Source organism: Temnothorax longispinosus, chromosome 1, assembly GCF_030848805.1.
Source record: "Temnothorax longispinosus isolate EJ_2023e chromosome 1, Tlon_JGU_v1, whole genome shotgun sequence".
Classification (NCBI taxonomy): domain Eukaryota; kingdom Metazoa; phylum Arthropoda; class Insecta; order Hymenoptera; family Formicidae; genus Temnothorax; species Temnothorax longispinosus.
Genome location: NC_092358.1, coordinates 12,876,794 through 12,902,093, shown reverse-complemented (window position 1 = coordinate 12,902,093; position 25,300 = coordinate 12,876,794). Strand labels below are relative to the sequence as shown.

The following is a 25,300-nucleotide window of genomic DNA, read 5'->3' as shown; positions in this document are numbered from 1 at the left end:
AAAGAGAGAGAAAATAGTTTGGCTTTCTCATAGAAAAAGCTTTATGAGTAAAATAAAATAGGAGCAATGATAGCAATCTGTAATGATAAGGAAACAATGTGCAAGTTTTTAATTTGCACACTTTTTTTAATTTTGAATTTAACCTTTTTATGAATTGAAAAAGGGTCAGCTTAATAGCACAAGTGGGGTTTTACAATCGACACAATGTCAAATAGATGTTGACTTTGGGAGTTCAGACTACCTACATGGTCCACATATGAACTTTGCATATGGACCTTTGATCGCGTATAAAGCTGGATCTAATCAACCAAATCTTAAGGACGTTCACCGGTTAATCGATTTTCTATGTATTTGCTTAAACTTTAAACTATATGCTCGTAATAGTGTTTGTTAAAATCTACGAGGTTTGGGATACACGAAACGCTTACCGTGTTGCATATGTTGTTATATATTTGCTGTAAATTTGCTGACATCGAAATAGAACACGTTACAAATATAGGTACATGACACTGCTTATACATGCAATCAGTTGACGCAATTTCGAGAGCAAACTGTCCGCAATACTGGTACGTTATGTCTGCAACACGTCAGCAATGTATGATTCGTCGTTCCATCTTGAACATCACGATGCAAACATGATGACAACAACACACATATAATGATTTCCATCCGTTATTGCGTATATGTCTTCAAGCTATGAAGTTTTTTAATTGTAAGTCGTCGCTAACATATAGTATTGACAACATGAAATTGTCATACGTTTTTAAAGAATGTGCAAATGTCGGATCCGATAGATGACATCCGTTAGGATCTGTTTCTCGTGTTTAAAATATGACGAACGATAGTATATATGAACGATATATAAATGAGGGAACTGCACAACTTGTATCAGTTGTATCGTGGAATCCACTTTTATAATAAAGTGTGGCACACTTTTAGATTAATTTAACCTTATATTAGTTAATGGTACCTTTATTTTTGAAGACTGATAATAATTAATTAAACACAAAACATAAAATGTATGTATTTTATAACAAATCTGTTTCTTAATTAATTATAATTTCGTATATAAATTTGATTTTTACAATCCTCTTATTAAAACGTCATTAAAAGGCCAAAAAGGTAATACAGGTCACGTTTTTAACGTCTTGAAATGTCGTCATTGGTCTATGACTTATTCCTGTCATTTTTAAGTCATTATTACATAATTATAAAAGGATAATTCACGTAACAATTGACTATAAACTGACGTGAAAATCACGTGACGTTGCTGCCTGGGAAGTTGCCTTCAAATTGCATTGAACATGCTGTTAATCGTGGATGACAACGAGTTGTCGTCAAGTTTCTATCATATATAAAACAACACTTTGCGGATAACAAATCCGTGTGAACATGTTGCTCTCAATTTGCCGTGAATTGAATTAGAATTCATGTGAGTTCAACCCGACAGACATAATGCTGTCTCACCTTGTCCCTAGTTTGTCAAAATTAGTTGCATCAACGATTGTTGGCAACATGACAGCAAACTCACAGCATTTGGCTATCTGGGTACGCTCTGATTTCTGTGCTTATTCGTATGACTTCCTTTATTCTCTCTCTATATCTTAACGTACAATATGGCGTGACTTGAGCGCCAACTAAAGCGCGGTAAAAGTGAAACAAAAAATAACTAAGATAGGCTTCTTTTAATTTTCGATCAGAGTACTCTAACACCCCCACATGAGCGAATAGTGAAAGTCTATAAAAACATTAGGCCCATATTTTTGATACAATTTTTAAACTTGGGCGCAAAGAGTGCCTTTGTTAATGCATCAGCCGTCATCCTTTCCGTCGGGATGTGCTCAATCTTAACCTCGTCACAGTCCACCTTCTCTCCGATGAAATGGTGACGGATATCAATGTGTTTCGTTCGGGGTCTGTATCCGCCGTTGTTGGACAAGTCGATAGCCCTCTTGTTGTCGTTCAGGATAATTGTTGGTGACGAAACCATGGACGGTTCCAAATCTTTGGCCAAAGTACGTAGCAGAAGCGCCTCCTGACACGTGGCTGAGAGCGCCATGTATTCGGCCTCTGTAGTAGATAGTGCCACGGTCTGCCTTTTGCTTTGCCACACAATCGGTCCTCCCTGAAACAGAAAAATACTGCCCGTGATGGAGCGACGGGTGTCGCTATCGTTGTCCCAGTCGGCGTCGCAATAGCCAACACATCCTGCTGTCTGGGGTTGACTGAACTCTAGCCTCGCATCCAACGTGCCCCTGAGGTATCTGAAAATACGCTTCACCGCCAACCAATGTCCCTTTCCAGGATTCTGCATGTAGCGGCTGACCGTGTTGACTGCGAAGGAGATATCTGACCTCGTACCTTGGCTAGCGTACAGAAGACTGCCAACTGCTTCGCGGTATGGGATTCTTCGCATGTCGCTGATTTCTTCTGTAGTTTTGGGCTCCATTACTCAACTTGTTGCTTGGATCGTACAACGTTAAAACTGGCTTACAGTAGTGTGCATGTTAAATTTCTGGAGAATTTTTTGAACGTATGTGCTCTGATCTAACCAGACTTTTCCTGCTTTGCGATCTCTAGAGATGACCATACCAAGTAGATGTTTCGCCTCTCCGAGATCCTTCATGTTGAATACTTGTGCCAGCTTGTTTTTTAGATGTTAATCTTTCCTTCTCGTCGCTGGCCAAAATCAACAAGTCATCCACGCCTACGATTAAAATATCTTTATTGGTTCTTTTGAAGTACACACAAGGATCGGCCCTTGTTCTGATGAACTTCAGCTTGGTTAATGTCTCATAGAACTTCTCGTTCCAAGTTCGTCTGCTCTGCTTTAGCCTGTACATGGATTTTCGGAGTCGCCACACTTTTCCTTCGTCTCCGGGTTTTATAAGCTCCTTTAGTGGCTTCACGTATATTTTTTCTTCAATATTTCCGTGTAGGTACGCAGCCGTTACATCCATTTGGTCCATGTGGAGATCATGTTTAGCCGCTAGTGCATACAGGAACCGGATCGACGCGTATCGTACCACTGGAGTGTACGTTTCATTTCATTGTAGTCAATGCCCTCAATTTGTCCCGAGCCTCTGACAAACAGGCTTACCCTATAACGCTGTGTTTGTCCGGTTGAATCTCGCTTCACCTTAAATACCCACTTCGTATCTAAGGCTCTTTTATCTTTTGGTAAATCAAACAGCTCCCAAGTGCCATGCTTGACAAGAGAGTCGTATTCCTCTTCCATGGCCTTTATCTATTTAACGTTGTCTGGAGAATTTAGAGCTTCTTCGACGCTCTCCGGATCTGTTGTATTGCTGCTTAGCGTGAGGTACGTAACATAGTCGTCCATATTTATTGGTTTGTGCGTTTGCGCAGATCTGTGTAGTGGTGTAACCTCCAATACTGGTTCGACTCCTAGTAGCGTCCTCGGCGTCGGAATATTCGGATGACGTTTCAAGGTCCGTTTCTCGATTGGCTTTGCATCGCGTTTCTTCGGGCTTCTGTTCGATCTTGTTTTCCGGACTCTTGATTTGCGAGCTATTATCTTCGTCTAATTTTAGAATACCTAAGTTGTCTCTGTGCTCGTCCTTGAAGTTCTCCAAGAAGATTACATCACAGCTTCTCGTAATTTTCTTCGTTTTTGGATCCATAAGGTGATACCCCTTAGAGTCTTTGCAATACCCTACGAACAAAAGTTCTCCTTTTGGGTCTAGTTTTTGTCGCAACTCTTTCGATACGTGTGCGTAAGTTGTACAGCCGAAAACTCTTAGATGAGCTAAGCTCGGAATTGATCCAGACCACAATTTCTCTGGCATTTTTCCGTCGATGCTAGAATTCGGCGACCTGTTTCCTAGATGGACTGCAGTTGCTACCGCTTCGGCCCAATAAATCTTTGGTAGCTCTAAATAACATACTTTTTGCCCTCTCAATGATAGTCCGATTTTCCCGTTCAACTACGCTGTTCTGCTGCGGGGTATACGTAATCGTGAATTGATTACGCCGGACTCTTTGTTTTATGCCGGACTCTTTCATGTACCTTTCGAAATCCTTGTTGACATATTCCGTTGTCGCTTCTTAGAACCTTGATTCTCTTGCCAGTCTGGTTCTCAACTAAGTTTTTAAACTCGATGAATATATATATATATATATAATTCTCTTATATATATATAATTCTCTTTTCTCTATTTATCAAAGATTTATGAAAGTTATATACATTTACGTTGTCCAACGTTACATTGACCATCATTGACTAGCTATTTATAAAGTAATAACGTTGGCAACATGGAATATTGAATCGATAACTTGTACGAAAAAATGCATTTTTTCTATATGAGATTTCTATTCGAGAAATTCATCCGAGTTGCCTGTGTATACGATTCAAGCTCTAGTAACTTTTTCTCGGACCGAGGACTCGGTCCGATTTCTAGTATCGTGTACACAAGGCTTTAAGGTAGTTCTCCGGTCCTTGTACTAGAGAAAATCGATTTTCTATAGATTTTCTTGAAACTGTGAATATACGTTAATTTAGGTGTGCTTTATGCGTGGTATAAACTTCAGTACCTCTTGCGGCATAAAAAAATCAAGATACTGAGCCTCAAAGTTTCAATTTTTACTAAATTTTGGTAAAAATTGAAACTTTGGAGGCTTATTGCAGTATCTCGATTTTTATACCGCAAGAGGTACTGAAGTTATACCACGCATAAAGCACACCTAAATTAACGTATATTTACAGTTTAAAGAAAATCTATAGAAAATCGATTTTCTCTAGTACAAGGAGCGGAGAACTACCTTAAGAACCATGCCGGTATCAAAGTCGAGACATTCAATGTCAAAGTTACCAATTTTAACACGTAAGATATAGGCAAAGCGTGTTTTAGAGGGATATTTTAATTTATTGCGGCAGAAATTGGTTATGTATTTTGCTAAAAAACTAATATAAAATGCATGATGATATTAGGAATGACATATTACAAAATGGAGATACGTAACGGTATTATACACTTTATGTGTAATTGTAATCCGATAAGTTCTTCACTGATGGTATTATTTTGACGGTATTTAGAAGCGTGTCGCCGTGTCGCCATGGAGAAGTGGCAACATTGTACAGTCTACGCTAAAAATTGTAGAGTGGGGAGAAGGTCGCGCCATAGTATAAGTAAGAACAGTAGGTACACTCCCCTAAGAAGTTGGTAAATGAATGTGGCGATTCGCGCAATCAATAACATGGCGGCTGCCCATACAGCATGAAATATTCCATAAATCTATATATATATATAAATGAATGAATGAATGAATGTATGTATGTATGTATGTATGTATGTATGTATGTATGTATGTATGTATGTATGTATGTATGTATGTATGTATGTATGTATGTATGTATGTATGTATGTATGTATGTATGTATGTATGTATGTATGTATGTATGTATGTATGTATGTATGTATGTATGTATGTATGTATGTATGTATGTATGTAGTATGTATGTATGTATGTATGTATGTATGTATGTTGTATGTATGTATGTATGTATGTATGTATGTATGTATGTATGTATGTATGTATGTATGTATGTATGTATGTATGTATGTATGTATGTATGTATGTATGTATGTATGTATGTATGTATGTATGTGTATGTATGTATGTATGTATGTATGTATGTATGTATGTATGTATGTATGTATGTATGTATGTATGTATGTATGTATGTATGTATGTATGTATGTATGTATGTATGTATGTATGTATGTATGTATGTATGTATGTATGTATGTATGTATGTATGTATGTATGTATGTATGTATGTATGTATGTATGGTATGTATGTATGTATGTATGTATGTATGTATGTATGTATGTATGTATGTATGTATGTATGTATGTATGTATGTATGTATGTATGTATGTATGTATGTATGTATGTATGTATGTATGTATGTATGTATGTATGTATGTATGTATGTATGTATGTATGTATGTATGTATGTATGTATGTATGTATGTATGTATGTATGTATGTATGTATGTAGTGTATGTATGTATGTATGTATGTATGTTGTATGTATGTATGTATGTATGTATGTATGTATGTATGTATGTATGTATGTATGTATGTATGTATGTATGTATGTATGTATGTATGTATGTATGTATGTATGTATGTATGTATGTATGTATGTATGTATGTATGTATGTATGTATGTATGTATGTATGTATGTATGTATGTATGTATGTATGTATGTATGTATGTAGGTGTATGTATGTATGTATGTATGTATGTATGTATGTATGTATGTATGTATGTATGTATGTATGTATGTATGTATGTATGTATGTATGTATGTATGTATGTATGTATGTATGTATGTATGTATGTATGTATGTATGTATGTATGTATGTATGTATGTATGTATTGTCACGACTTTTTACACTCCCGGACCGCTCCGGGACGTGTGCCGGATCAAAAGGACTTAGGAGAGCGGGATGGTTGGCCTCTCCAGTGATTTCCTCGCACCTCCGATACTCCACGAAATGTTCCAAATGTTGGGCGCCAGACGCGTACATTCGCGTCCACGAAATCGCGAAAACCTAAACGAGACGCAAAACGAAGTGTGGAGGTGCGTGGAATCGGCTAGCTTGACCTAATCACGGGCGGGGTTAATGAAGGGCAGCGCGATTTTCGGCGGGGTGACACGGTAATTTCATACTCAGTCAGATAACAAAGAAAATAACATTTATTGAGTACTGGTTGTCGAGAAAATAAATTCCATAAACAAATCAAGAAATTGAGTCTCTAATAAACACGCTGAAGGCTCTATTCTCACACAATGAATAATTCGAGTCGAAAACCGTACGAAAACTCTGTCGCAATATCTTAACTTAACTCGAGATATTCGGCTCGGGCGCAACGGGGAGGCGCCGAGTCATTTAACCAAGCAAGTCGCGATATCGCTAATAATGTTGGGCGCCAGGTGTGGAGAAGGCCACACCACCTTTGACTCGAAGTACGCGTCTAATAACCACGGAACGCCAGGAAGAACTACGCAAGTAACATCTAAACGCACGAAACGTGTGAACGCCGGTAATTTCTTAACGCGAATACAAGTCTCATAATTAATCAATCGGCGGGAACGACCTTCGACCGCGATTAACATTGCCATCGACATTCCAACGCAAAATTCGAGATTATCACGAGCAGGGACGCCATAGGACGTAACGCAATTAATACCGGACGCAAGTTTCTCAACGCGAGAGCACAATTATCACCCGTAATAACGAGATCCGAACACAAATCGATACACTAACACCGACGCTCGAACACAAGAATTTCCCGGCGCGAAGAAACGGTAACGCAATTGACGAAATACCGGCCCGTATGCGGCCGTACCCCAAGGTCGCGAGGACAACGCAATATACTCGCGATATCGAACTCATTAACGCCTATCGCGATCTCCAGGGATTCGCCATAACGCTCGTACCACGGTTCCGCGGCCACGATACCATCCCGAGGCCCTTCGCTCTCGTTATCGATCGCGAAATTACACTCGATCTTAACATGCGTTATCCCGAGCGAGAGCGTGCACCGGAGGGCGGTGTCGTGGCTTTACATAACGCGATTTACGGGCAACCTCACCGGTGATATGCCTCCTCCTGGGCTCCTCGCCGTCACCTTCCTCCACGATCCTCGATCCGCCAGACAATTATCGAAATACCCGACTCGGGGTGGCTATCGCTTATCTTAGAAAACTTAGTATCTCGCCGACGGACGACCAGAGAGTGAAAACGCTAGACCCGCTCGATTGCGGAATCGATACGGTACCCCTTCCTGAGGGCGCGTGAGCCAATCGGGCGCGAGCTTGCAAGCCCGCGGTGTCCCGGCGCAGTGCTGTCGATACGAGATCCTTTGGGGGCGGGCAACGGTCCCTCGGCGGCGTGCGACTCCTCAAATTTTGGTCCTTAGCGGCGGACGGAACTCGGTCCTCGCCGGTGTGCCGCCGGTTTGACCCTGGGGCGGTGATCAGTCACCCCGTAGGTCGATGTTTTGTGGAGATCATTTGCTGAAGCCGGGTGTCTACCCAGCGCTCGGGGCCCCGCTATCGGCGGCCTCGTCCGTCGCTGCCGCATGTGCCGCCCGCCTGCCGCGTTGCTCTCGCCAGCCCGCGATCTCTGCTGCTTCCGCGTTTGCCACCCCTCCTTGGTTATCGATCGTCCTTGATTTCCTTCGCCAAATACTCCCTCGAAGGTTTGCCGTGGTGTGGGTGAGGTGCCGCGCGTATTACATTGCATAAAAAACAAAAGAAAGTAATCAGAATGCGGAAACGCGATTAAATACGACCCCTGGAGATCTCGCCGTTGCCTCCCTGGTCCGTCCCTGGGCGCGAAATTCCGCGTCTTGTGACGGCGGCGGGGCGCCGCGACGATGCGGCGAGCCGCAACGTCACAGTATGTATGTATGTATGTATGTATGTATGTATGTATGTCCTTTATACACTCTTGAACTATTCGATCGAATTTTTACCAAAAGTATATAAAATAAGGGTAGAATTTTCCGGGGAGTGTTATAGAGTGTATAATTTTTTGTTATCGATCTTTTTGGGAACCGGTATTCGACATTTTTTCATTTTTTCGGGAAATAATTGACCGAATTTCAAAGAAATATATATGAAACAGGAGTAGAATTTCCCGGGGAGTGTCATAATGTGTATAGTTTTTTGTTACCGATTTTTTGGAAACCGGTTTTTCTAATTTTTTTTAATTTCCGGAAAATAATTGACCGAATCTCAAAGAATTGTATATGAAACGGGGGTAGAATTTTCCGGGGAATGTTATAAAGTGTATAATTTTTCGTTACCGATTTTTTTGGAAGCCGGCATCAAAAATTTTTCAAATTTTTCGGGAATTAATTGACCGAATCGCAAAAAATTATATATGAAGTAGGGGTAGAATTTCCCGGGGAGTGCTATAAACTGTATAGTTTTTTTTTACCGATCTTTTTGGGAATCGGTATTTTTTTGGAAATTGGTTACGAAATTTTCCAGAGCGGGAGAGAGAGAGAGAGAGAGAGAGAGAGAGAGACAGAGAGAGAGAGAGGGAAATGGGAGAGAGAGAGAAAGAGGGAGAGGGAGAGGGAGAGGGAGAGAGAGAGAGGGGAGGAGTGGGAGAGAGAAAGAGAGAGAGGGGGAAGTAGAGAGAGAGAGAGAGAGAGAGAGAGAGAGAGAGGAGATCGAGGGAGAGAGAGAGAGAGAGAGAGAGAGAGAGAGAGAGAGAGAGAGAGAGAGAGAGAGAGAGAGACTATTTGCGTGTCTTAATACACATGTTTTCCGGGGCGAAGCCCGGCGGGGCATGCTAGTGTTCTATAAATATTCTTTAGAATATTCATGAATTTTCTATGAATGATCTATAAATGTGCAAAGAACGTGTAATGTCCCGCTTTGAATGTCCTTAGACTGTAAATATTCTTGAATAATCTACAAATGTTTTATAAATTTTTCCGCATAATCCATAATTTTTTTTATATATGCAAAATATATTTATAGAACATTTATAGATTATTTTAGGATTAAAAATGGGATATCGCATATTCTGTATACATTTACTATTCACCCGACATAAAAAAAATTATTTATTTCGAAATTTTATTACTATTTTTTAACTAAATTTGTTTCTTTAGATGCAGTCTATGATTATAAATATTTTCTCGTATTTGAAAAACACACTTACCTTGGTGGGATTCGAACTAGGGACCTCGTCATCGTGAGCCAACTGCCTTACGTGATAGACTACTTCTTAATTTGATATAAGCGTTATATATAGTCTACATATGTCATAACCAGCGCAAATATATAATTTTTCAAAAATCATCTTAAGAAACAAATTCAGTTTAAAAAGAGTAATAAAATTTGAATTAGATATATGATATAATATTTCTCAATGTCGGGTGAATGTCAGAAACCAGTGCCGGCTCATTATGCAATTTTTTTATAAAATTATATATTTTTAATTATTTTTTTAAAAAGAAAATTGTAAATCTAATAATAATGATAAAGAATAAGGATTGGTTATTAAGCTTTGGCCCAATATTGGGCGGCATTTGTTTGCCAAGCCTCGGCTACCCAAATTCGGGTAATAGTTGGGCCAGGCTTGGGCATTAAACGTCGGCAAGCCGACACTCGTGCCAGTCTTGGCTCGTTTCTCGAGTATCGGCGTTTCCTACCTGGGGACTCTCTCGCGGTCTCGTTACGCTTCCCCTTCGTTAGCTCGCAAGGGTCTCGGATTTCTAAAAAGTTTTTATTAATGCTTTCCAGAATATTTATATAATGTTCCAAAATATTCTTTAAATATTCCTAGAATAATTAGAATGTTTTCAATATTTTTCCTGAAATGTTTATAGATTATTTTAAAAATATTCTACTAATATGTAAAAAATATTCTATTAATATTCTGAATATTTCATGTTCATTGCAATGTTCACAGATTATTATTGAACTATTCATAACAATTCTAGAAAAGTTTTTCAGAATATTTATAGCACATGCTATAAATGTTTAAGAATATTAACAAAATGTTCCGTAAATATTCCAAATATTCTATATTTGTCAAAATATTTATAGAACATTCTATGCATTTTTTAAATGTACTATATTTATTAGACATTTGTAGAATATTCTATGCATATTCCGAATGGACAAAATTTCATGGAATATTTATAGAACTTCTACAGAATATTCTGAATTACCCGTAGAATATTAAAATATTTATAAATTGTTTATAGCACATTTCTTGCATATTCCATGCTGTATATGGGTGTCATCTGACAGTTCATTTGGTTAGATACATCGGCGCGTCAGTTGTATTGTATTTGTATTTATTTAAAAAAATTTTTTTAAATAAAATCATAATGAGTAATAAAAGTGGTTATCGATGTGTATTTAAAGATTGTGGGAGGAAACTTTATTCCGATTTCCGAAAGATTCAGAAAGGTACGTATTCATTATGACAAATACATGAATACATAAATACGTTAAATACACATAAATACATAAATACATTAACACATTAATACATAAATAAATATGCTATTTGTATATTATGTAATAAGATACATAATAAATAAATACATTTGAAAAAATTAATACATTAATATATTAATGCATTTATGTCTTATAATAATAATATGCTAATATTTGAATATTATGTAATAAAATAATAAATAAATAAATACATAAAAAAATTAATACATAAATATATTAATACATAAATAAAATAAATAAAATATACATGAATAAAATGTGTCGACATTTTTGCTTCGAATATTTAATTAATATAATATTTCTTATATTTTTTTTTTCATTTCTTATATAATTATCACAAGCGGTTTCTGTTATTCAAATAAAACACGCATGTATTTTTTACTTATGTGCATGTGTTGTGACATTTTTGCTTCGAATATTTTAATTAATACATATTTTTTATATTTTTTTTCACTTATACAATTATCAAGCGGTTTCTAGTAAGCGGTTGAAATAAAACACGCTCGCACAATCAACATCATGACGAACGTTTGCCACGAAGAACAAAGACTCCGACACAGAGTGAACTTAATGTTCTTACTTATACTGTGGTCGCGCTGTACGGAAAGAGCCGAACGCGCGTGAAACTTTTGGCTACGATTATAACCGGTAAACGTCCTTAAAGAATTGTATATGACTATATGAAATAGGGATAGAAAAAACTGAAGAATGTAATAGAATTAAAAATAGCCCGATATTGCGGAAGTTAGAGCTACTACGGACATTTCCTGGGAAAAAAGATTATATTTAATTATATATAAATATATATATAAAAATTAAATTAATTAATTTAGTAATTATTAATTTGGCGCCGATTTCAAACAATTGAAAGGGATTCTTAAAAGTATTACTCATTTTGCACCGATTTCAAAAAATTGAAAGAGATTCTTAAAAGTATTATTTTATACTTTTTAAAGCTTTTTTCAATTTTTTTAAATTTTTTAAATATTTTTTAGAGCTTTTTTTAAAGTCGGTTCTATTTTTTTAAAAAATTTTTATTTTATACTTTTTTAGTGCTTTATTAAATCAATATAATGTACTAAAACCTTCCTGGAGGATTGCTCTATAGGACAGTAAAAACCGCATTTAAATCCGTCCAATAGTTTCATAGAAAATCGCGGACATACATATAAGGCCGAATATAGAACCTCCTTTTTTTGAACTCGGTTAAAAAAGAACTGCTTCGATAATAAAGCATTGATAAATTAAGATATATATTTTTTCAAAAGCTGTATAATCAAAAGTGAAATGATTTATTCCATATATTATAACTTGGCACTGCTTGACGTAAGACAGTGCCGTGTCTCTTAATACCGTTTTTATACCACTGTTCGTTAAATTTATTAAATACGAGAAACGAATCCTATCGAATGCCATTTATTGGATAATCCGAATTTACAGTTTATATATAATTATATATAATCATATATAATCTACATGGATAAATGCTTAATTCTTATATATAATTTGTGTGTGTGTGTGTGTGTGGTATTTGAGGTGTTATAGTAGCTCTAACTTCCGTAATTTTTTAGATATCGGGCTTAATTTTTTTTCCAATGTAGAGTATTATTAAAGGAAGGTTGGTATTGAATTTGGCGATGATCGGTAAAAAAGTTCATTTTTTATAAAATTTTGAATTTTTTGAGAAATGTCTGTGATAGCTCTAAAACCTTTAACAATTGAAACTCCCCATTTTTTATTGCATATTCTTAAAGGTTACTTCGAGAGCTTTCCAAAACACTATAAAAAATAATTTTTTTATGAAGTACTTTTCGAGTTATGAGTGTGTACATACATACATACATACAGACATTTTTTTATGCGATTTTCCGACGTTTTAGAACATTCAGAATACATTGGCATCGAAAACTAAAAAAAAAAACGATTCTTTCTTCCGTCTTTTCTACCCCTATTTCATATATAATTCTTTTGGATTTAGTTGATTAGACCTAACTTTATACGCGATCGAAGGTCCATATACACGAGATTTACGAAAACAAAGCTTCCTTTATGAAGAAGCAAAGAGAGAGAGAGAGAGAGAGAGAGAGAGAGAGAGAGAGAGAGAGAGACAGTTACAGAAAACAATATAATATACAATATAGTATACAAATATAGTATACAATCAATTTTTTAATACCCGGGAAAAAAGAATTAGATCTGCCGAGATATGACCAGATCTGGTTCATCAGATCTAACCAGATATAATTTGATCTGCAAATTGTCTCTGTCTGACCAGATCTGAACAGATATAACCAGATCTGACCAGATATAATTTGATCTGCCAGATATAATTATTTACCGAATGAATCCAGATCTGCTCAGATATAATTAAAAATTATGAAGGGATGTAAAATGTTATAAAACCATAAATATATCGATTGAATTTGAAATTGTGTGCCACTTTATTATAAGCGTGTGATACAACTGATGATATATAAGTTGTACCGTACACTTGATTTATATACCATTTTTATACTATCATTTGTCATTTTAAATACGAGAAACGGATCTCATCGAATACCATCTATCGGATGATCCGACATTTGCACAGGGTACAACAAGAAGGTCGGGACACTGAATTTTCTCGGAAAAATGACGTTTTCGGAAGAAATGTTTTATACAAAAGTTTTAGAATAGTTATCCATTATGTGGTGATATTGATTTGATCTTGAACGATCTTGAGAAAGTCACATCAAGGTCATATTGAGTTTTTTAAACGAGGACCCCTATTTTTTATGTCATATTCTTGTAACCCTTGTCGAGACGTTTTCAAAACATTAAGCTCCTTTCGTTAAGAATTTTCCGAAATATTTTAAATTTTGTCATGACATTTTTAACATAAAATATGAGATATCTCATAAAGTATTCACTTTTCGATAACTTTACCTTCATTCGTAGAATAATGAAAGGAATCTAATAATAATGTTAATTTTTATTAATCTTTACATTTGCAATTTTGCAAAATTGAATTTACGTCTACAAAATATCAAATTTTTAATTTTTTTTTTTTTTTTACAACAATATTATAGATTCCCGACCTTTTTGTTACACCCTGTATAACCAGTAAATAATTCCTATTAATTAAAGTAAAAAATGTAGTCTCTAATAATTTTTATTTGAGTTCGTAATTATTTATGCAAGTCTCCAAATAACTTCAACAAAATTTTTAATGTAATCTAGCTATTAAATAATAATCAAATTGAAAATTTTTTTTACTTTTGTTTATTCATCATCTGTAAGCTTACAATGTACGAAATAACTTATATTTCTGTGATTGTCTTTTGTATTTTAGATATAAGGCGAATTGATGAAAATGCTTTTATAACAAATAACTAACATTTTTTTGTTTATAAAAAATACTTGTTTTCTGCAAATTATATTTTTATCATATAAATTATTTTTATATAATTATATCAAAGATATTTAATTGAATATCTTTAATTTGCTACGTATAAATAACTTATATATTTAATATTTTATAATTTTATAATTTATATATTTAAATATCACATTAGACGAATATCTATCATCGAACATTTAATTTATCATAGTTAAACATGGCCAGATATCGTCATACCTAAACAGTTTTCGATCAAACACAACCTCAGTTCGACTTATATCTGGACAGATATGGTCAGATGTAATGTATTTTGGATCGCATTCGAGTATAAATATGGTTATATCTAAACAGATACAGTCAGATCTGGACTGTATCGATGAAATTCAATCACAGATATAGTTCGATCTGAGCAGGATATGGTCCGATCTGAGTAGATATGGTTCGATCTGAACCATCAATGATCAGATTACACTTCATATATTGTTATATATAGTTATATATGAACATATATGACCAAATCTGCGCAGACATGAGAAGTCATATCTGAGCATATCTGACCAGATAAAATTTGATCTGATCAGATTTAATCCTTTTTTTTTCCCGGGTATATATCCTTTATTTACTTTATTAAATGCCAATATCATTAATGTTTTCAAAATTGAATCATATAATTTTTATATAATTTAATTTCTCTAAATTACATTATTGTGCATATATATATACAAGATGTATCGTAAGATGTGGGGCCCACTTCAGTGGAGACATAAAATTAATGAAAAAAGTTTATATCAACATGTGTCCTATTTGACCTTATTTCTGAGTTACAGTCATGTTTGTACTCCAGTAATGTGGAGCTGTTATAAAAGGTAGAAATAGTTACATTTGGTCTGTATTTGTAAACAATATGCTTGATATCTTTTGGATATTTTCCGATTTTGTTAATTTCACACATTCTATTGATTGAGTTTACTTACTTCAGGTCATTCTTTTGCTAGAAATACTTAAGGAGGTTCTACAGGTACTCTCTAGTCAATTGAGAGATGAAGAGAAAATCTTCAAATTCATCGATTCTAAGTATTCATAAAATATTTTCGTGAATTTTGATGACGTTAGAGCTTATATCATACCCATATTAGTCGAAGCGAGGAATAATTAAAAATATCGTGTAAGTGCTCCTTTGACTCTGGCGGCTTATAATGGAAGAAAATGTGGTAACGTCGCGAACTTGACAGTTCTGCTCATATGACCGTGGTTATTTCACAATTTCACATAATTCTAGAACGAGTACTTCTCCGTAAGCGCTCGTAAACGTTAGGTGCTTAAGTTTGAGGTGCTGTCATACTGTGGTGCTGTACTGGCTGTACACTTTTCGCGCGGGTGCAGTCGCTGCGACATTGCCAAATCTCCCTTGTTATTCGAAGCACGCTACGTGAACTGTGATATGGCCTGTTTCAATAGCCAATATCACAAAATTTTACGCGATAACCCTTGTTTTTCTCGATATTTCTGAAAAGCTTAGATTAAGATCTATAAGAGCTCCGTTTTTTGAATCTCTGGTAGGTTGCCTTTATATAATTAATATCTCGTTTCCTGTCTCCAAGAGCCCCTCTGCCATATGTAGCTTATGTTAAAAACTGTGGTAAAACTGAAGGAGAGCTCCCTCCTCACCGATTTCGATGAAATTAGGCTTAATCGATTCGTTTTTGCACAAAACGAATGAATCTGGCAGAAAAAAGCCCCGCTCGGCCCCGCGACGCGAGATATTAACTGTTAAAGTTGACGACTATCAGGTTATGAGACCTGTCATACCGACGCGATGTAGCGACTGGTAGCGACCACGAACATGCCCTGCGGCCACATGCGCATGCTCCGTAGCCGCACGCGCATGCAAAAGAAGGTCACGTGACAACTGTCTGTTTGGTAAGTACATATTTATGCTTGTATTTATGTGTACTTTTTACATACCAACTATTCTCTGCTTTAACAAATTATTTATGTTTTGTTAACTTAAACGCTTAATAACTGTAACAGAAATAATTTGTTAAAGCAGAGAATAGTTGGTATATGAAAAGTACATGTAAATATGAACTTTTCATATACCAACTATTCTCTGCTTTAACAATTTTATTTCTGTTTCGTTAACTTCAACACTTAATATCTGTAACATAAATAATTTGTTAAAGCAGAGAATAGTTGATATATGAAAAATAAATATTTATGTGTACTTTTCATATAAAAACTATTCTCTGCTTTAACAAATTATTTATGTTTCGTTAACTTTAGCGCTTAATATTTGTAACAGAAATAATTTGTTAAAGCAGAGAATAGTTGGTATATGAAAAGTACATGTAAATATGAACTTTTCATATACCAACTATTCTCTGCTTTAACAATTTTATTTCTGATTCGTTAACTTCAACACTTAATATCTGTAACATAAATAATTTGTTAAAGCCGAGAATAGTTGATATATGAAAAGTAAATATTTATGTGTACTTTTCATATACCAACTATTCTCTGCTTTAACAAATTATTTATGTTTCGTTAACTTAAACGCTTAATATTTGTAACAGAAATAATTTGTTAAAGCAGAGAATAGTTGGTGTACAAAAGAGAATCAACATTTGAAATTGTTTTACTTACCGCTTGGACAGTTGTCACGTGACCTTCTTTTGCATACGCGTGCGGCTACGGAGCATGCGCATATGGCCGCAGGGCATGTTCGTGGTTCGTGGTCGCTACCAGTCGCTACATCGCGTCGTTATGACAGGTCTCATAACCTGATAGTCGTCAACTTTAACAGTTAATATCTCGCGTCGCGGGGCCGAGCGGGGCTTTTTTCTGCCAGATTCATTCGTTTTGTGCAAAAACGAATCGATTAAGCCTAATTTCATCGAAATCGGTGAGGAGGGAGCTCTCCTTCAGTTTTACCAAAACTGTGATTTCAAAATTCATTTTTGCAAATTTTTACACGGTAACCGATGCTAAAATTTTTCGAGCACTTTTTTCGCATCTTAATTTATACGTCCATAAAGTTTTTTCCAATTTTTAGATACATCCATTATCTGTAGAACCTCCTTAATAATTCACTAATTTACTGTGTGTTAGAAGTACCTAAGAATGAAGAGTATTCAAATCAGGAAATGACAGACATGCATTTGATGTATGGACTTGTCGATTGTAATTCAGTCGAAGCAAGACGTCTATATACGCGGATTGTTTCTCTAATAGACATCTTCCAAACAAGAAAACATTCTAGTGATTACATGAACGCTTAATTACGAGATACAGAATCATTTAAAAGATACGACGACTGCAGGCTTGCATTCAAACCGAAGATGACCCCTTTGAGCATTTTTTATAACGTTAAACAGCTTTACATTACTGGAGATGACTATAACTCGGAAACAAGGTCAAATAGTACACATGTGATATGAACTTTTTTCATTGTTTTTGTATCTTCTATCACCGTTAAAGTGGATTCCACATGTTACAATGCACCCTGTATAAAAAAACATTAAGACAAAATTGTAAAATATCAATAGTGTATGAAATATTTTATTTTTATTTTGGTGCGCACGCACGCGCGCGCGCCCGCGCACACACACACACACACACACACACACACACACACAGAGTGTCTGGTAAATACCGTGCCACCTCTCATGGGTAAGAGGTAGAGCAGATTAAACTGAATAAAAAGTCCTTTACCATTTTGTGATTATGGCAATACCTATAATAAATAATAAGACATTAACCCTCGCGCAGGCCACTTATTTTTTGCATATCTGTAAGCCACACTGAGGTCTGGAGAACCTCAGCCAGTTTTCGCTCATAAGTTCCGAAAACATCAATGTATTATAATTTATTTTATTTTTTTCCAATCGATCGTAAATTTTCTGAGAATTATGATGGTAATCGCAGAATTTGTTTAAAAAAATATTACCCAAAAAATACGCATTAAAAAGTATCAAGAAACACGGTAGTGTCTCGCGCCAAGTACACGCGGAGCGAGACCGACCGTGACTCTTTTACGCGACGCGACGGGTTGCGAGTACCCGAGATGTTGAGATCTCGATAACGAGTGAACGGATCAAGTTCTAAGTAGGCTTGATCGATAGCTTGGGGTCCAATTAGGGGGGGGGGGGGTTTCTCTTATAGGCTGGATTCGGGGAGCGCGCTATTAGCGCTATTTGCTTTTTCTATCCTTGTTTTACACCTGATGAGCGATAAAGACAGAATGATGCAATAGCGCTAATAGCGCGCTCCTCGAATGCAGCCATAATATTCCGCTACGTGCCCTACGAGCGGAGATATTGCGACGCAAAGTCCAAATGTGAAAATTTATTTTTAAGATACTCCTCCTCCTAACGCCGACGTCTCAATATTATTATGATTATCGGAGAAACGTCCCTTTCACTTTTTCGACGCTGGCGGCGCAGGTATCGCCAGTTTCGATATCGCGCGCGTATTTCGAAATTAGGTCGATAGACTTATCGGTCAGGAGGAAGATTTCTATTTAGGTAAATTAGGTATATATATAAATATTGAGTCAACGGAAAAGAAGGTTCTCTACGCTTGGCAGAAAGTGCCGCTAGGGAATTTTTAAGTCGATTCTTATGAATCAAGCTTGAATTCAATGTCTAGGTATCCCAGGTTGCCGATGACGAGGTCCAGATAGTGCGCTTCATAGTTTTCGGTGTCTAGGTGTAATAATACCTCGAATTCGATGTCTACGTGTCCCAGGTTGCCGATGACGAGGTCCACATAGTGCGCTTCGTAGTTTTTGGTGTCTAGGTGTATTAATAACTTTAAATCTGAATGTAGGACACGTAGATATCGAATTCGAGGTATTAATACACGTAGACACCGAAAACTACGGAGCGCACTATGTGGACCTCGTCATCGGCAACGTGGGACACCTAGACATCGAATTCAACGTATTATTACATCTGGACACCGAAAACTATAAAGCGCACTATCTGGAACCCGTCATCGGCAACCTGGAACACGTGGACATCGAATTCAAGGTATTAATACACCTGGATACCGAAAACTATGGAGCGCACTATGTGGACCTCGTCATCGGCAACCTGGGACACCTAGACATCGAATTCAAGCTTGATTCATAAGAATCGACTTACAAATTCCCTAGTGGCAGAATTAAAATTATGTCATGACATAATAAAAATTCGCTGAATTAAAATTATGTCTAGACATAATAAAAATTGGACGAATTAAAATTATGTCTAATAAAAATTGGATGAATTAAAATTATGTCTGACAAAAATAATTCCGCATTTTTATTATGTGTATACACATAATTTTAATTCATACAATTTTTATTATGTGTACACATAATTTGTTTTCGATTTAGGATACCAATCTTTTTCCGTTAGTTTGTAAGTTTCATAATTAAAAAGATCATGTCGTATAACTAAGATTTATAGAATCGTTATTAATTTTATTATATATCTTAATTGCGCGAATCTCTGTTTTGTAAAAATTATGCACAATATTCCTATGCAAGGATACTTGTTTAATTATTTCTTCCTATTGCATTTAAGTATAGAAAAATATACAATTTCTATGTGTTTGCATTTTATATTTAATGAGCAGGCAATTAAATATATATGATTCAATTTGCGTCTATGTCTCTTTATTGACTGACATAGTTATATACTTTTAAATATTTTTCTTTTCTGAAATTCAATCAATTGAATAGCAAAAACTACGTTATCATATTATATATTTTTGGTACGTAGTGTGCAAATGTATTTTGAAATGAAGATTATATATTTTCTACTGAATTATTTACACACACACGTGCGGTTTCAGAGAATCATTTTTCGCTAACTTAAATATGTTCCTACTCAACTGTCAAAATATGAAAGATAATTTTATCTAGTTGTGACATTCGCTCGAATTCTCGAAATAATTTCCAAGGATGTGAGTACGAATATATATATATCGTACTATTTAATATTTATAATAGAAAATTATAAACGATGCGTTATGTATGAGAAATTTAACAGAATTGCTTTTATCAAATAGAATTAATTTGCCATTAGTTGAAGGGAATAAAAGAATAAACAAATCGGGTAAATTTCAGACACGTGTTACAGGTGTCCATCTGTAATTATCAAAAATATCGATACCTGAAGATATCGGTACATATACAGTTGCGAACAACATTCAGTAAGACACGCGAATAAAAATAAATAAAGAATTTTACAGTTAACGACTTATTAACATTAATCATGCTATATTGCGATTATGTTTTATGTTGAAATTGAAAAATATATACAAGGTGTACAGCTGAAAGGGTTACAGATTATTATTTTTAAAAAACTAAGCAAAATATTAAATTGTTTTCTTTAGAAATAATAGTCCGTAACACTTTTAGCTTCATACCTTGTATATACTGTTTATAAGATTATAAGATATATTGTTTATAAGATTAAGATGCGTAACACTACAAAAAGGCGTGATATCCGTACAAAATTACCTTTTAAAAAAAAAGGTAAAAAAAGACCCCAAGTACACGCATAGTAATGTATATGTATTATGTTGTTACCCTGTTATGTTGTTACCTCGAAAAAAACAAAGTGGTAGTATTATACCTCCAAATAGCTTTACCCTGTACATACTGTTTATAAAATGCGTAATACTACAAAAAGGCGTGATATCCGTACAAAATTACCTTTTTTAAAAAAAAGGTAAAAAAAGGCGCCAAGTTCACGCATAGTAGTGTACCTATATGTTGTTGCGTCGAAAAAAAAAAAGTGGTAGTATTATACCTCGAAAAAATTTAAGTAACAAGTGGTAGACGTAATCTTTATATCTCGAAAAATCTCGAAAAAATCTAAGCAGTAGTATCTTTATTTCCGAAAAATTATAACCTAAGTGATCTATCAAGACATATCACAAAATTATGTTACCTTATCAAAAAGAAGAGTCGCGCTTCAAGTGATATATTACAATTACGAAAAAGAAATGATATCTCTTTAAATTACAGCGCCAATTACAGAGAGAACATATATATTGCCTCAAAAAATAATTGTTGCACTACTTTGAAAAATCTTTAAATTGTGTTTAAATTTAACAAAAGAATACAAGATATTTAAATACAAAGTTTACCTGTGTATTTTTTAGTGGTCACAAAGAATTACAGAGGTAACAGTACAAAATAAAAATATTTTATTAAAATACATAAATTTTTCTTGTAAAAAAACTTGGCGCTGCTAGACCTCGAAATTTTAAATAAATAAGGACAACAATAAATAAAAATAATTAGCGCGAAAAATAACTAGCAGCGCCAAGTTTTTTTACAAAAAAAATTTATGTATTTTAATAAAATATTTTTATTTTGTACTGTTACCTCTGTAATTCTTTGTGACCACTAAAAAATACACATGTAAACTTTGTATTTAAATATCTTGTATTCCCTTGTTAAAAAACACAATTTAAAGATTTTTCAAAGTAGTGCAACAATTATTTTTTGAGGCAATATATATGTTTTCTCTGTAATTGGCGCTGTAATTTAAAGAGATATCATTTTTTTTTTGTAATTTAAATGATACTTCCACACAAACGTAGTTCCAAAATTTTGTTGGGGTCCCTGAGTAGGGGCTTTCGAGGGTTAATAGAAATCCGCGAATCGGCATACGTCCTCACGATTCGGCGAAAAGAGATATCCCAGTTTACGATTGTTATGCGTGCAATTGTTAGGTCCAGCATCACGCGTCATAACGCGTTCATGCATAATCATTGTTTAATACAGAGTGTTCCTCCTAATGTCTCGTCGCGCGCGTAATAACCATAAAAGCCCCCCCGCACAATCAAAAATCTAAGGAACAAAAAACAAATATTAGTGATTAGAAATAAAAAATCAGGAATAAAGCTGGTGTAGCATTGATACATGGCTTCCTACAAGTTAAAAATCTATTGCTTGTGTTATTCTCTGTTTTTGTTGCCTGTCAGCTTTATTTCTAATACCTTAGTCCTAATCGCTATTCGCTAATATCTGTTCCTTGTTCCTTATATTTTTGTTTGCGCGGAGACCTTAACGCTAGGCTGTCTCTTCTCGTCGAATTGCGTGGACACACGCTGATTTGCAGATCTTTATTAATTAATTTATCATTAATTATGGAGATTTACAAAACGGTAAAGGACTTTTCTATTCAATTTAACTCGCTCTACCTACGAGAGATGGCACGTTATAATTACTAGAATCGTACTTACCTGCGTATTCTTGACTAATCAATAAACTCATTTTTACTCCATCCTGCTCTAGTACGAAGGATACGATATCAACACAACAGTCGTATGTCCTTATTTCATCCGCAGTACTGGTATGTTCGACGACGTTCAATCAAGGTAGATAACATTTTATGATATTTGTGATTAATACAATAAATATATCAAATTAATCAAATGTTCTAAAAATTTCAAAAAATTATCTAGAAGCGTATTAATTTATAAATTAACATATTATTTGTATCCTTTTAATAATATATAAATATAAATAAATAACATCAATATAAATTTATGTGTATATGTATATATTATATACCTATATGTATTTTTTATATTTATATTGATAAATTTGTTTATAATTCTGGTTTTGACATGTTTTTACACAATAATGTGTGCAAAAATTTGTTTCTATTCTGTTCACTTTTCTCTTTATATTTGATCACATTAGAAAATATTCTATAAAATTTTTGAAATATTTGATCAAAAAATTTTGAACATACTACAAGCTCATTATAAAAAGTATATTTGAAATTTAGATATATCCCAACTCTAAGTCCAAATGCTGTAGCTGATAGAATAATAATGGCGATGAGGTGTAACGAGAAATATACCATCATTCCGGGCTACTTACAAATTCTGCTTACTCTAAAATGGTAAGTAAATTGTTATTTCATTATTATTTAGCCGCTCATACAAAAAAACTGCATAATCGATAAAACGTAGGATATTTCCATGGCCATGCGTCGCTATGTTTCTTCGTGGGTTAGTCAGAGACGCTTCGCCCGGCCACGAAGATAGCAAGTTTATAGCTGCAACTAGAACTGCAACTGTCGCGGAAGAGGAATGTACCGTACCGCCATCAAAGGATCCGAACAGCGCGACCATCCATCAACAATTAGCCAGACGTATATCCAGCTCCGAAAGAAAGCCTTAAACTTTCTTGCTCCGTCACGGTTTTATTATCGGTCTAGAATATATTTTGTCTCTTCCTATATCGCGTCTCTATCTTGCAACCATGCAGCGTTGGCCTTTGGTTCTTTGTGTTTCGATCTTTTCAATTATTTCGGTGGATGGGAAATATAAACAAAAATACTATCAATTTTGACGAGTAGAAATGTACTTGCACAGAGTTTCTCTCTCTTCAAGTTTCTTTTCGTAGTGCCTTCAGCGACTGGCAGGTCAATCGATTGCTAGAAGAGAGGAGAAGCTCGGTGCAAATGCATTTTAATCTTACCAGAACTGGACAGTATCTTTGCTTTTGATTGTATGACTTACAACATTTTATGTTGTTAGTACAACATAAAAAGCTTTCACATACGTGACGATTTCGCGATAATTACGAATTGTTTCGAAATCGTGTTGATACACTTAGAAGTGCAGTCTTTGCTTAATATTGCGCAAAATTGAATTCCTCCCTAAGCAGAGTGCGTTATACTTATTTTAATTCAGAGGCGTGGAAGACATGCATATGTAACAGTAACAGCATTTCGTAATAGCGATTCCTACGGTAATCCTATGTTTTGCGTCTATGGAAGTTTTATAGTACCTAATTTCATAACGCTGAATGTGGATCTTAGTAAAAACAAGATCAATGAACCTGAAGCTACTTTTGCGGTCTTTGGCGTAAAGTTTTACCTTTTTTACATGAAAAAATATAATAAATAGGTATATATGGTGGAAAAATGTGATACTGAACTTGTAAATGATGTCAGTACTAGGTATAAAAGTAACATTAGAGTATTTGTAATTTGATGCTACATTGTAGAAACATGTTACCGTAATGTTAATTAAACAAACTGTTTAATAATTTTACAGAATTTGTAAAGATTTTGTTTTTCTTCTATCCGTTATTTTATATAATATTGTAAGAGATATTTACGTTATAAGAATAATGTATATTATTGTATGCTGAACAAATTTACTTATGATTGATGTATAATGCAATTTGCGCGTGGTTTAAGCTTCAGTTTTCCAAAGCGTAATTTTAAGTAATAAATTATGTAATATCGCTCATTCAACCGATATTATATTTGATTGATATAAGGATGTCAGAGTGTGTAACATGTGTAATATGTAAAGTTTATTTTAATAATATGTAAACGCAAAGTTTCCATATCAGGAACAAAAAAAACCTTTCAGGTAAATTATTCATATCACAATATCTTCGAAATATCCATGTACGAAATATTCGTATGCAATACCTATATATGTTGAAACTGTAAAATCTTATCTCTTATTTTCGATACTACACGTATATATAATATATATATATATATATATATATATATATATATATATAGTATATTGCTTTTATAAGCTGAGAGCATTGTAATATCTCCTCTTCTTCTAAGAAAATAAAAAATTAATTTTTTTATTATACAATTTCTATATTTGTCTTAATAATAGATTTTTACAATAAATATATATACAATAGATTTTAGTTTAAAACATTTTGATTAATCCTTATACAATGCCGTAATTTATTTACCTTTGCAAAGGTGAAATAATTAAAATACATACGTGTTACGGTATGTTGCATAACCATTTTGTACCTGTTATGTCATGTATTTTGTACTTTACAACACAAGAAGACGTAATAAATTCCACTTATCTTACTTGATCTTTTTGCACGA

The 25,300-nt window shown here is 34.6% G+C and overlaps 1 protein-coding gene across 2 annotated transcripts in view; it reads left to right on the top strand.

The window, feature by feature from the left end:
* LOC139810003 (short-chain dehydrogenase/reductase family 16C member 6) overlaps positions 1 to 25,282 on the top strand; it is a 64,646-nt gene extending 39,364 nt beyond the window's left edge. For both annotated transcript variants that reach the window (XM_071773352.1, XM_071773347.1), the window contains 3 exons: positions 22,705 to 22,787; positions 23,204 to 23,320; positions 23,391 to 25,282. In XM_071773352.1, coding sequence (XP_071629453.1) covers positions 22,705 to 22,787; positions 23,204 to 23,320; positions 23,391 to 23,601 — 411 coding nt within the window. In that variant the 3' untranslated portion in view covers positions 23,602 to 25,282. The remainder of the gene's footprint in view (positions 1 to 22,704; positions 22,788 to 23,203; positions 23,321 to 23,390) is intronic.
* Positions 25,283 to 25,300: the final 18 nt, after the last annotated feature.